This window comes from Myotis davidii, unplaced genomic scaffold (assembly GCF_000327345.1).
Source record: "Myotis davidii unplaced genomic scaffold, ASM32734v1 scaffold648, whole genome shotgun sequence".
Lineage (NCBI taxonomy): Eukaryota > Metazoa > Chordata > Mammalia > Chiroptera > Vespertilionidae > Myotis > Myotis davidii.
Window position 1 is genome coordinate 941474 of NW_006299603.1, and position 14750 is coordinate 956223.

A 14750-nucleotide genomic window follows, 5' to 3' on the forward strand; every position below is an offset into this window, starting at 1 on the left:
GGCAGTTGTGGGCAACCAAGGATGATCAGGCTGGCGGGGGGCCAGTAGGGGCATTCAGGCAGGCAGGCAGGTGAGCAGTTAAGAGCCAGCAGTCCTGGATTGTGTGAAGGATGTCCTACTGCCGGTTTAGGCCCAATCCTCAGGATCTAGCCTAAACCAGCAGTCGGACATCCCTTGAGGGGTCCCAGATTGGAGAGGATGCAGGCTGGGCTGAGGGGATTTCCACCCCCCCCCACCCCCCGTGCACAAATTTCGTGCACCGGGCCTCTAGTGTATATATATAATCCTGAACTCATGACCATGTCTCATTTTTTTTTTCCTGGATTGAAAAGTACTGAAATTCAATGTGACATTAAGATGAAAATTTTTTTATTTATTTGAGTAGAAAATCACTTACTAGTGAGTCATATATTATTTTAAAATATTTTCTCTAAAAATTGTAGTTCTTAACTGGTTGTAAATTAGAAAAGCTGGGAGTATATAAGGTGTGCAGTTACAATCTAAATTTTTTCCATCTTCCTGTGCATCATATGCATGTTTATAATATTTTTAAAAATACAATTACTAATGCTACAAGGATTTTCAAGCCTATGGTGAATGTTGGTATTTACTATAGGGAATGGATTGGATTATGGTTTTATCAATCAAATTCCACTTATTATACTCCAGTGGAATTTTTCCTCACACACTCCTGCAGATGTCTGGGCCTGGAAATGTTATTTTAAATATATCATTTTATTATGCACATAAAATATTTCATTAGCTTGAAAAAAACGGAGGATAGTTATCCACAAGGATGTCAGGGCTTCGTCAATTATAGCCTTTGTGTCGTGATTAGGACGTTGGCATCATTTTAAAATTCCTGGGGAATGAAAATGGAAATGGATAGATTATTTATCGGTGTACCTAAAATTTAAAATCAGAGCCCATTCATTATTCATTAGTAGAAGCTACCAACCATAGGTAATCCCTAGTATGTGTGAACAGAGCTATCGGCACAGGTTTACTCTTGTTTTTTTGCTAATATTTGAACAAAATCATCCTATTTACTATTGGAAAGAAAGACCTTGGGCAACTATGCCTGATGCGTTTCTTCTTTTATAATTAATGGCGTACTCCGCTTCTCCTCTCAGAAAATCTAATATTAATACCTTGATCCTTAAAACACTATCACAAGCAAGATTTAAAAAACATAGAAAAGACAAAATTGAAGTAAACATCAGGTTATTAAAGGGTCTCATCACTAGTCTTATATTTTAAAAGTTTATTGAGTAGTTTATACATCAAAACTAAAATGCATAATTAGAAATGAAAATATCGGCGTTTGAAATTTGGAGAGCATGGCTGGAATTGAATGTTTTAGGTCATATATTTGTGGATGTTTATTGTCCTAGGAAGGTTTCCCCACCACCTCCATATCTTCAAACCTTACAAACAAAAAGATGGAGAAGACTTTAGATCATTATGCCAATGTATACGGCTTCATACAATCACAGAGATGCCATGTTTAAGAGTTTCCCAAGGCAATATATTAAAAGGACATCATTTCTAAACTCAGGACAGAAATGAATGTTTTATGAACTGCTGAGAGAGAGACTTCCCCAGAGGGTATCCCTCTGTACCATCTTTGTTACTGAAAGACGAAGAAGCATGGGGTGCCTAGTGGGGAAGCACAAGTTCATAATCATGCTCCGGGGTGCAGGGCGAACGCCTGGTGACGCACGTCCTGAGGAGGGCATATTCTGTTTCTTCTTTAAACGATTTCACCCTCTTTGTGATGGAGTCAATGTTCTCATAGCCATTGTCATTGGAACTCAAGGAGGGCTTGGGCTGAGCGCGGGGACGAATGACTGTGTAGCACACTTCTTCGGAACCACAGCCGTCCTCATTTTCCTGCCAGGCACAAAGGAGAAAGAAATCAAGGATCCAGCCATCCATCAGATTCGAACTCAGCGCCTCATCCTCCTCTCTTCTTCTCTGATGAAGGCCTTACACTTCAGGTGTCCAAAGCTTCAGGCCCTGATGTCTGAGAGACCTCACTGAGCAAGGCGGGTTGCGCTCTAAGTTACCACTCACTCTGCTTTCCTCTCACCTCACACAGTGAACGAGAAAGGAGGCACACTGCTATCCCTCCTTTGGGCCACACGTGTTGAGATAGAATATTTGCAACAATCAACGCTCAGCAAGTAATTGATCAAGTTACACAACTCTAAATATGTATAAGATAAAATACAATTAATAAAATTTAGATTTTTAAATAAACTTTCAATTGCATAGACTATGAAAGAAAAATTTAAAAATGAAGATACTACATAATAAAGTTAATAAAATGCTTGCGGTGTAGAATTAAAAAGAATAAACTTTTTTATGTGCCTGTTGGTATCCACCATGTTTGTAAATATGAATGTCAATTCATGGACATAAAGATTGGAAACAAATGTGGAAAGTTAAAAAGAATGGATGTTTTATAGTGTCAGATTATATACGTGTATTTACTTGATTAACTTATTTTTGTTATATTAGTTTTGAAAATTAAAATAAGACTTCAGTAGAATTATAACAAGAACTTTCCAATCATCTAAATCAAAGCATTTAAAAAAATTTAAATTTATTTTTGTTTCTGCATTAAAATTCTCAAGAATGTTATTTAAAATTTGAAAGATATTGATCAATGCATTTAGAAATTTCAAGTAAAGGAAGATCTACAGCTAAGCTTATATAAAGGCATCTGGATTTTGACATTTATCAGACAAATGTAATATTTTTATTACCTGATTAGAGGTGGATAAAACTTCATTACCTAGAGGATAAAACATAAAAAGAAACCAACCTAAGAATTTTGGACATCACAGTTTGGGGTTGAGGAGTGGCTAAGAGGGTAGAGCGCAGTGGGAAACTGTAAAGGGGCCCACCTGACACTGAGCTTTTCAAGGCTCTAGGACAAGATCATGGAAGAACATATGTTCTGAAGCAGCATCAATGCTGTTTCTGTGTAAATGATGCACACCGAAGCTGCTGAAGGACAGTGGAATTTGGAAGTGGGTAACACAATTTTGCCCACAAACATGCTATGAAAACAGAGTATGGCAAGTATGAAGAAAGAATGATTATAGTTATAAATTTAAGATATAACTTCCATAAAAGCATCTCAGGAAAATCATATTTTTAAGATGAATAATCATTATAGAGATAGGTACCGAAATAAGAGTAAGTTCTTCAGATTAAATACGAAGGTGGACTACATATATGAATACTGAAGCAATTTATACATATGTTAATCTGATATCCACTGTAATATATTTTTCTTTTTCCTCTTTTTTTTCTTTTCTTCCACTACATATATATTTTTTTAATCCTCACCTGAGGATACTTTTCCATTGATTTTTGGAGAGAGTGTAAGAAAGAGGGAAAGACAGAGAGAAACATCAATGTGAGAGAAGCACATCAATTGGTTGCCTCCTGCATGAGCCCCGACCAGGGCCGGGGAAGAGCCTGCAACCGTGGTATATGCCTTGACTGGAAGTGAACCTGGGACTCTTCTAGACGACCTTCTGGACAACCTTTCAGACGAAGCCAGGGCTGCGAGGAAAGCCTGGGTTTTGGGTCCCAGAGGGAAGCCGGTGCCAGCAGCTGGGGAAAGGAAGGCCCACTCTTGCATGAATTTCATGCATTGGGCCTCTAGTATGTTAATAATTTTTAATAACTAATCATTCTGCACAAATAAAAAGTCATGTTCAATGCAGTGCTTTCAAATATAAAATGCTACGTATATCCATAAAACCACATATCTTCATAAATGCAATAATTTAATTAAACAACTATGTTTTGACTTTAATAGTGTTTTATAATCATAAACTGAGGAAATTATGTAGCCTAGAAATGGAATTCAGTTGTAGCATTAGAGACAGCAATTTGGAGTGTCAGTGTGATTGGCATCAGAAAATCAAGGACCAGTGTCCCACTGTTGGTGCTGAAGATGTTAAAATGTTTAGAAACAAGCATAGTTAGTCTCTGATTAAAAACATGGAATTTGCCATTACGAAGCTAAAGGTCAGTTGAATTAACCTTCTGAGTAGACTTCTTATTTGAAGTTAGGGCATTGATTGGGGGGAAATATGACCCTTAGAATCGGAATGAGAACAACTGAGAGAAGGTCTGAGGACTGCAATGAAGCTGGACGCCAGCCTCCAACAAGTCTCTCTTGTCAGATGAAGTGCTCCCTCTGGTCTTGGATAATGAGGTTCTTTCTTCCTCAGCGGAAAAGGGGAGACTCTGCTTCTTCGTCTTTTCCAGCTCCTAGAGGCTGCGCTCATTCCTCGGGTCCTGCCTCTGTGCTAGCGACCTGAGGCCCGCAATGCAGTTCAGATCCTTCTCGCACCGCACCGCCCTGCCCCGTCTCCTCTGCATCTGTCTTCCTCCTTGGACGGACCTTTGTGTTTACCCGCTGCTCCCCTGGATAATCCAGGGTCCTCCACCACCTTCATACCCTTAATGTCATCACATCCTCAATGTCCCCTTTGTCATATTTTTTTTTAAGTAGATTCAAACGCATATCTTTTGGGGCTTTTATTCTGCCTACCGCACATGTATTCTATTTTATTTAAAAAACATGAAAATATCTAAAGATTTAAGAGTAGAAGAATTTTAAAGTGAATATGTTAATGCAACCTTGCTATCTTTCTGACAATATCCCATAAAACGCCAAGGAAAGCCCTTCTTTCCTCAAGGCCCTGAGATGATACATTAGAGGTCACCATGTTGTTTTCTGAAATGCTAATTTCACTTGCTGTTTGTTTTTTTGTAAACGTGGTAGCGCTGTTGTGATTTGTAAGACCTAAGTACACTACAGTGGCTACTCTGCAATTCAATTCAATCATTGTGATTGACTTCAACAGTTGGTATCAGGAATTGTTAAAAGCAACACCCTCCCCAAAGTGTGAGAATCTGGTCTTAGTTGTATCACCTGGTTTGGTTTAGAGGCAGAAAGGGTGCCATCAGTGTTAATATATGGACACAAATGGTCCACGATACGCGTGGCAAAAGGTTTATTAAAGTTTACCTGTGGTCACTGGGATGGAAGAGGCCAGCTTAAATGACTGCTTAAACAGGCCATTACAAAAAGAATGCGGAATGTAGACACTGACCTGTGATCCAATTGCTACTGGAGCACATAAGCAGAGAATACGATGTATTCATGCCTTTAAAGTTGTGATTCAATAAATAAGGCATAGTTCTAATAAGTAGACATTGACTTTTAAATGTTATTTTCACAACCAGAATCTAAAGTTGTAATATTTTTTAATTTTAAGACGATTTTCCATATGAAGAAACCAAAATTTAAAGAATATAAGTAACTTGCCTCAAAGTTGATATATATGACAAAGAACTTTGGTAAAATCCACAGCGCAGAACTAGCAGACACTGGCGCTTTAAAGATGTGGTGATCTGGCTCTCAGCTTCTCCCAGAACCAAACAGGAAATACAACTCAATTGGGGAAAAATCACCCTGAATTACTAACTAAAGACTATCTGAAGAGGAGACTTATTTATTTTTATTTTTTAAAATATATTTTTATTGATTTCAGAGAGGAAGGGAGAAGAGATAGAAACATCAACGATGAGAGAGAGTCATTGATTGGCTGCCTCCTGTTCGTGCCACACTGGGGATTGAGCCTGTAACCCGGGCATGGGCTCTGACTGGGAATGAACCGTGACCTCCTGGTTCATAGGCTGACGCTCAACCACTGGCTGGGCTGAGGAGAGCTTTAAACAAGGGCGGACGGAAGAAGCCACCTCGAGGATGGTAGGAAGGGTGGAGATGTGCCAGGGCTGGCCCTGCTCCCACAGGCCGTGCTGAGGTTACGGAGGGATCTCAGCAGCAAGAGGTTCCCCTGAGAGGCATGAAGGCTGACCACCAAGCCAGGCTCCCCAGCCCAGAGCGCCAGAGCTGGGAACAGGTGCCCATAGAGCATCCGGTTGTAAAAGGTGGCAGGGTTTCTGAATGCCAAGGAGAGGCGCAGCCCTTTGAGACAAGGGCACCCTCTCAAAGGGCCAACTCACAAAATTTTGTTCGCAGCCACTCACCCTGGGCTCAGGTGACTCACGTCTGTCACCTGAGGAGAATCTGGCAGTGGCTCTGGGAGACAGGGGGGGAACAGCCACCAGGACCCCTGTACTGAGTCATCCTCCAGGACCGCAGCAGCCATCTTTCTGCAGCAGAGAGGTCCTCTCTGCGCAGTACCAGCCTGGGGAAAAGCAGTTAACCCACCCCCTGGAATCCTGCTCACCCACAGAGCAATAGTAACCCTGCTGAGGAGTCAGTGGCACCGGCTGGGACACAGCAGCCTGGGCAGACTCAGGGGGTGTCAGTGACCAGCTGTGGGATTAGGTCATTCCCTCCAATTTCCCGTCAACCTGACTGGTGCTTCCCTCTCATGGGAGACCCGATAGGAACACCCTCCCAACTTCTGAGCTCCAGAGGCCCCACCCACTGACTCCTAGGGGCCCTGCTCGCAAGGTCGGGGGGGGGGGAAAATCCGAGACAGACGCAGAGGTGTGACTCTGGGGCAAGGGCTCACACCCACCATCTTCCCTGAAGCTGAAAACACCTCCCCCTCGTGGGAGACCCGATAGCCCCATCCTCCTGATTCGACCTGAGGACCTTTCAGCGACTAAGCCTAAAAGCCAGCCAGCAGGCGCAGGCACTGAGGTGGGCCCTGGGTGCCTTGGGACACTTGCTGCCAGGCCTCGAAGCCCTGTGCTAGCAAAAGCTGGCCTTAGAGTGCAGCTTGGTCCTCCCCGTACACAGCCGCGCCCAGCAGAGGAAGCCACAAACTGTGGATCCCCTGTAGCTTCACACAGGTGACTGAGAGCCAGGCACAGACAGCAGCCTGACATTGGCTTACAAAAGAGTCCCTCCAAAGAGGCCCAGAGCCAGCCTCATACAGCGTCAGAGCAGGATGCCCCTTGGCCATCTTTATGTCCCCTTTGGAGAAGTAGCTATTTGGGTCCTTTGCCTATTTTCTAACTGGATTGTTTGACTTCCTTTTGTTAAGTTGCTTTGAATCTGTAGATTGCTTTGGGTAGTATGGACATTTTTAATGATGTTGATTCTACCAATCCATTAACACGGTATATTCTTCCAGTTGTTTATATCTTCTTCTATCTCTTTTTTCAACATCCTGTAGCTTTCTGGGTACAAGTCTTTTACACCTTGGTTAAGTTTATTCCTACGTATATTAATTTTTTTGTTGCAATGGTAAATTGGACTGTTTGCTAAGTTTCTCTTTGCCAAATTAATTTATTAAATCTAGGGTTTTCTGGTACCATATCATGTCATCTGCGAATAATGAGAGTTTTACTTCTCCTTTCCAATTTGGATGCCTTTTATTTCTTCTTCTTGTCTGATCACTGTGGCTAGGACATCCAGTAATATGTTGAATAAGACTGGTGAAAACAGCCCTAGTCGTTTTGGCTCAGTGGATAGAGCATCAGCCTGTAGACTAAAGGATTCCAGGTTTGAGTCCAATCAAGGGCACATGCCTGGGTTTTGGGCTCACTCCCTAATAGGGGGCATGCAGGAGGCAGCCGGTCAGTGATTCTCATCATTGATACTTCAATCTCTCCCTCTCCCTCTCCCTTCCTTTTTGAAATCAATTTAAAAACAAAACAAAAAAGGACTGGTGAAAGCAAACATCCTGGCTTGTTCCTGTTCTTAGGGGAAATGGTTTTAGTTTTCGCCCATTGAGTATGATGTTAGCTGTAGGTTTGTCATGTATGGACTTTATTATGTTGAAATATGACCCCTCTATTTCCACTTTGTTGAGCGATTTTATCAAAAATGGGTGTTGGATTTTTTTGGCCGACACTCTATCCACTGAGCCAAACCGGATTCGGCGGGTGTTGGATTTTGTTGAATGCTTTTTTAGTGTCTATTGATATGCTCATGTGATATTTGTCTTTCAGTTTGTTTATGTGATGTATCATATTTATTGATTTGAGAGTACTGTACCAGCCTTGCATCCCTGGGATAAATCCCACTTGGTCATGATTTATGATATTTCTAATATATCACTGGATCCAATTTGCTAATATTCTGTTGAGGATTTTAGCATCTATGTTCATCAGGGATATTGGCCTGTAATTCTCTTCCTTTGTAGTGTCTTTATCTGGTTTTGGAATTAGTGTAATGCTGGTCTCATAAAAAGAGTTTGGAAGTGCTCCTTCCTCTTGGATTTTCTGGAATAGTTTGAGGAGTATAGGTGTTAGTTCTTCTTTGAATGTTTGGAAAAACTCCCCTGTGAAGCCATCTGGACCAGGGCTTTTGTTTGCTGGGAGTTTTGGTTTTCTGATTCTTCCTGATTCATCTTTGGGAGATTGTATTTTTCTAGAAATTTGTTCATTTCATCCACATTGTCTAGCTTGTTGTCAATAGTTATTCATAGTATTTTCTTACAATCCTTTGTATTTCTGTGGTGTCAGTTGTTACGTCTTTGCTTTTGTTTATGACTTTTTTTTTTTTACTTGGGTCCTTTCTCTTTGTTTCTTGATAAGTCTGGCTAATAGTTCATCAATCTTATTTATCTTTTCAAAGAACCAGCTCTTGGTTTCATTGATCTTTTATTTATTTATTTACTTTTTACTCTTTATGTCATTTATTTCTGCTCTAATCTTTATTATTTCCTTTGTGATCTGAGACTTGTTTTGTATACTAACATGTGGTCTGTCTTTGAGAATGGTCCATGTGCACTTGAGAAGAATGCATATTCTGCAGCTTTGGGGTGAAATGTTCGATGAATGTTAATTAAATCCATCTGATCCAGTGTGTCCTTTAGAGTCACTGTTTCCTTGTCAATTTTTTGTCTGGAAGATCTATCCAGTGAAGTCATCAGGGTGTTAAAGTCCCCTACTATGACTATTGTTGTCGATCTCTCCATTAAAGTCCTCTAGAAGTTTTTTAAAAAGGTACGTTTAGGTGCTCCTATATTGGGTGCATATATGTTTACTAGGGTTATATCCTCTTGTTTGATTGATCCCTTTAGTATTATGTAGTGACTTTTGTTATCTCTTGTGATGGCCTTTATTTTGAAATCTATTTTGTCAGATATGAGTATTGCTACCCCAGCTTTTTTTTTCTTTTCCGTTTGCAAACTGGAATTACAACTAAAATATACAAACTTCAATTTTTTAATGTCTCCCATCTCAAACAATTTGGTTCCTGACCAAATTAGTCATAGAAAAATGGGAACAAAACTTCTCAGGCGACAAAGATGAGTATGAGTCAGTTTCCCACTAAACCTCATGTTGTTAATGTCTCAGGAAATTGTGCTGTGAATACTTATTGAGAAATGTCACCATGACAAAGAAATAGCAAACCATGCAATAAACTCGTTCAATGACAATGCAGTGTTTCACTTCAGGCAAGTGTTAAAATGCAGACAAAAGCCAAAATCATTGGAAAGGTTTTTAGTGAGACAGGCCCAGTGAGCCTGGAGCAAGTTCTAGTGGAGCAGAGGCAAAACAGAGAAAGAACCCCAGAAGAAGAGCTGTGCCACACCAGCACGGCCAAAGGTGAGTCTGAGGATGGAGGATTCAAGAAAAGACAGACAGGAGAATACAGCTGGGGCTCGGTGGACCTCCCATGCCCGGATGAGGACACAAAAGACCCAGCCTGCAGGCAGATGCTTTATTTATAGTCTGATTAAAACGAGGGTAGATGAACATGTATACAAATGTTCTTGTTCTGGCAACACTTGCTGCACCTCCCACAGTCCATTAGCTACTTAGGAAGGAATTAGGGAGGGCTACAAGGTCAGGCTTCATTATGCCAGGGCAGCTCTGCCCTCCAGGCTGGGACTTGTTTGTGGCCCTGCCACAGGTCAGCCTGAGGCCTGACCCTAGAGTCACTCCCTACAAAGAGCTACCTGATGTTTTTATGGAAGGGGACTCCTCTTCTAAACAATAACATCCCTCCATCCCACTTCTCCATGTTCAACCATCAGTAGCTCTCAACATTAAGGGTAAGTTCTAGTGTGTACATAAATTTTGATTTTTTTACTGTACATTTTATTTCCTTTTTGTAAAATTTTCATTTCCATGTTATGTGTTTTTTAAAATGTTTATAGATTAAACAGTACATTATACATGCACTGTATACAAGAAAGGTTAAAATAGGGAGTCATTTGGGGGTCTGGAATGGATTAATTCAATTTACATTATTTCTAATGGGGAAAAAAATGATTCGGGTTTCGAACAAATTGCTTCTTAAACAGCTTTCTGGAATGAATTAAGTTCAAGAACCGAAGTTCCAATGTAGAACAATCAACCTGAATAACCAACCAAAGACTAGTTGAACAGAAGTCTTATAACGAAGGATCTACAGAGGAAACCACATGGTGAGTGGTAGAAAGGGTGGAGGCGTGAAAAGGGCTGGGCTTGCTCCCATGGGTGGTGGCTGAGATCCCAGAGAGATATCTCAGCTGCAATGGTTCCCCTGGTAGGTTTTAAACAGGTTGCTCAGGGCCTGTCACAGGGAGTGCCAGACATTGACCAAAAGGCCCCAGAACAGACAGAACCAGTGCTCAAGGAACGTAGTAAGAACTTCAACAGCATGAAGAGGACATAAAAGGACCCCAAAAAGAACCAGTCAGACATGAAGAATACACTATCTGAAATAAAGAATACACCCAAAGGAATAAACAGTAGGGTGGATGAAGCCAAAGATTGAATCAGCAATTTGGAAGACAAGGTAGCAGAAAACACCCAATTAGAGTAGCAAAAATTCAATTTAAAGAAATGAGGATCGTTGTTGGAAGCTACCCATTGTCTTCACCATCAGAGAAATGTGAACAAGGAGCCTGGGATGCTGGTGAACCTTGAGCACTGGCAAGGGCCAGAGCTATGCACTGATTGTTTAGTTGAGACAATGGTAGCTCGAGCAATTTCCTGACCAAACAGTCTCAGAGTAAATCTTTCTAATATTTACTGACCTTTAAGATAGTCTGTCTGTTACCAGAATTGCCTGCCTGACTAAGGGCTATATGTGTATCCAAGATTGAATAAAAGGTTGGCAAGGTCTGGGCACCAGTGAAGTTCTTCCCCTTGTGTTGGACTTTCCGCCTGGCCCCTAATATTTCCAAATTATTATTTCATGTCTCATCTCTGTCATTTGCTCACGGCCCTTCTCCAGATCCCGATCCCTGAACCACACAGGACGTGGCTCACACAGATGGTGTAAGGGACCCTTGGGACAACATCAAGCATAACAACATCCAAATCATCTGGGCACCATAAGAAGAGAGAATGCAGACTGATGGAAATGCAGACTTGTAACTGGACAACCAAGGGGTCCAGCCTGCCTGTCACTTATTCAGCCAATTAAGCAGAGTCAGGGTTGAATCATATATGAGCGTTTATTCCAATAGCATGGGGGAGCGGCAGGTCATCCACAAAAAACTGCCCTGCCCTCCCCATAAGCCAGCTACTTGTATTGGGTAGAAGGACAAAGATGATGGGGGAAAGTAGGAATTACAGGCATGGGAAAGTAGGCATGGAATTATCATCATGTGGGCTGGGGGAGGAGGGTTGCAGGAGGAGAGGCACCTCTGCCCCCCGCCCCGGGACCAGATTACAGGCAAAAGGGGCTGGGATTGTAAGGAGCAGGTGCCTCCTGAACTAGACTGTTTCAGCCATGAGGTTGTAACTCTTTCCTAATGACAGGCAGTTCTCTGAAGGAGGATGTCCCAGGGCGCATAACTCCCAATGAGGTTAGAATGTGCTTTTTTAATCAGAACAGAACCGTCATGGTTATAGAGCATGATTAATATTTCTTATAATTGCCGCTGGTCCCCAAGATTCTATTTCTGCCCCTAACAGACTGGTACAACCACTATGGAAAGCAGTATAGAGTTTTCTTATAAAATTAAATATGGAATTGTCATGACCCAGTGATCCCACTGATGCAAAAGAATGTATGCACCCATATGTTCATTAAAATGTTATTTTCAATGGCCAAAATTTGGAAGCAGCCCAGGTGCCCATCAGTAGATAAGTGTATAAAAGAGCTGTGGTACAGCTCTAGCTGATTTGGCTCAGTGAATAGAGCATTGGCCTGTGGACTGAAAGGTCCCAGGTTCAATTTTGGTCAATGGCACATGTCCTGGTTGTAGGCTCAGTCCCCAGTAGGGGACATGCAGGAGGCAACTGATCAATGATTTTCTCTCATCATAGATGTTTCTATCTCTCCCTCTCCCTACCTCTCTGAAATCAATAAAAATCCTATCCTATATAATAAAAGGGTAATATGCAAATCGACCAAACGGAGGAATGACCGGTTGCTATGATGCACACTGACCACCAGGGGGCAGACGCTCAATGCAGAAACTCCCACAGGGGGAGCTGCTCAGCCAGAAAGTAGTAGCTCGTGCATATCTCTGAAGGTCATGAAATATAAACCTGATGTAAAATCTCTGTCATCAGTGATGCAGCAGCAAAAGTCCCACTGATAATATCAAACGGAGTCATAACGTTTTCTGTCGGACTATCAGTGTACATGTATACATTAAAAAATAAATGTATTTTTCATCATCATATCCTGTGTTTTTGTCTCTCGAATGAATTTTATTATTTCTTCAAGGTTCTTCACATACGTACACCTTAAGAGATATCAAGTAGGCGTGACATGTTCTCAAAAAATTAGGGTTGGCACGCAGAAAAATTTTGAGTCAGAGATTTTGCTGGTTTTGGCACGCACTCACAAAAAGGTTGCCCACCCCTGGCCTAGACAAAGGGAGGTAGAGACAACTAGAAAAGGTCTCAGCCCATTTTTTAAAATAACCCAATAGGAGACAATAAGACTCAGGTGACTTAGGGGAGAGACTGTTAACTCCACAGCACTCAGCCAGTGAGGAGCCAGAGGAGGGACTCCGGCACCATCAGGTTAAGTTGCCTGTGATCGCTGCTCTGTGTGTGCCTGCCTGCCCACATGCACCCACTCTCGAGAATGTATTAAAGCTCTGGGTTTTGCCATCCTTCATGTCTCCAAGTCCATTACTGGAACTCGGACAGGTGAGGCTTCTCACAGTCTCAATTGGGGAGCATATGGAAGGCAATGGGTCAGTGTTTCTCTATCGTTCTCCCTTCCTCACTCTCAGCATATCCTTGGGTGAGGATTTTTAAAATATATATATATTTTTTTTTTTACAAAGGAACAGACTCATAGGTGCAGAGAACAAACTGCCAGTTATCAGCGGGGAGAGGGTTGGGTGAAAAAGGTAAAGGGACTAAGAAAAAAAGTGAGAGGCAAGATGGCTGCAGACTAGCTGGATGCTGTGTCCCCTTGCTCCCAGCCAGGGGGCAGATTTACAGCGAAGCTACAGCACAATCCACTGGAAACACCAAGCGAAGTGCAGCTGACCAGAACTACTGCATCTAGGGAGCACTGATGGAGCCACCTGGGACCTATAGGAGGACTGTGGTTGTGGAAAGGGAGGACCCCCCGCCCCGCCCCCGCCTGTGTGGCCGCTGAGAGGCAGGAGGGATATCATGGCTGCAAAGCTCCTTCCCTCTGGGGGTGTGAGGCCTCAACCCCACACGGGGCTCCCACACCCAGAGCAGCAGAGATGGGAAGAAGAGCCGGCATAGCACTGGGCACAGGGAACCTTGGTCTGCGCCTTCCCAGGGGAGGAGCCCTCTTGTCAGCCGCCCAGCTGAGAACGTGGCTCCAGGCTCTGGTGCTGGAGGGGCTTCGCTGCCATGATTCCGTCTGGAAGAGGAGTCTGCGGGCTGCACCCAGCAGCGGCTTTGGGGAATCCTCTACTGTCTTTTTTAAAAATATATTTTTATTGATTTCAGAGAGGAAGAGAGGTGAGAGAGATAGAAACATCCATGATGAGAATCATTGATTGGCAATCTCACTTCTGGATATTTATCCAAAGAAATCCAAAACATTAATTCAAAAAGATATATGCACCCCCACGTTTATTGCAGCACTATTCACAACAGCCAAAGATCCTCTACTGTCTTTTTTAAAAATATTTTTTTATTGATTTCAGAGAGGAAGAGAGGTGAGAGAGATAGAAACATCCATGATGAGAATCATTGATTGGCAATCTCACTTCTGGATATTTATCCAAAGAAATCCAAAACATTAATTCAAAAAGATATATGCACCCCCACGTTTATTGCAGCACTATTCACAACAGCCAAAGCATGGCTGGTCTCAGAGGGGAGGCTTGGGGGCGATGGGAAGGGATTAACCAAAGAATTTATATGCACATAGGGATCGTCAAGGACACAGATAATAGTGTGGTGAAGGCCTGAGATAAGGCAGGGATTGGGTGGAGGAAGGAAGTGAGTGGGGGAGGGGGGAATAGGGGGCATTTATAATAATGTCAACAATAAAAAATAAATTTAAAAAAAGATAAGAAAGCATCTTAAGTGTCCACTGATAGATAATTGGATAAAGAAGTTGTAGCCCTAGCCAGTTTGGCTCAGTGTATGGAGTGTTGGCCTGAGGACTAAAGGGTCCCGGGTTCAATTCTAATCAAGGGCATATGTCTGGGTTGCAAGCTCAATCCCCCCAGTAGGGGGTGTGCTGGAGGCAGCCAATCAATAATTCTCTGTCATCATTGATGTTTCTATCTATCTATCTATCGCTCTCCCTTCCCTCTGAAATCAAATAAACATATATTTTAAAAAATAAGAACAGAAAACTATATGCACTCTATAATATATACTAAGTTAATATTTAT

At 42.2% G+C, this 14750-nt stretch overlaps 1 protein-coding gene across 1 annotated transcript in view; it reads right to left on the minus strand.

Annotated features, from left to right (window-relative positions):
• Window positions 1–1219: 1219 nt before the first annotated feature.
• The window catches only part of GCSAML (germinal center-associated, signaling and motility-like), a 30086-nt gene continuing 16555 nt past the window's right edge, over window positions 1220–14750 (minus strand). Inside the window, exons 3-4 of the mRNA XM_006775382.2 lie at window positions 2772–2800; window positions 1220–1893 (exon numbers count right to left, since the gene is read on the minus strand). Coding sequence (XP_006775445.1) covers window positions 1660–1893; window positions 2772–2800 — 263 coding nt within the window. The 3' untranslated portion in view covers window positions 1220–1659. The remainder of the gene's footprint in view (window positions 1894–2771; window positions 2801–14750) is intronic.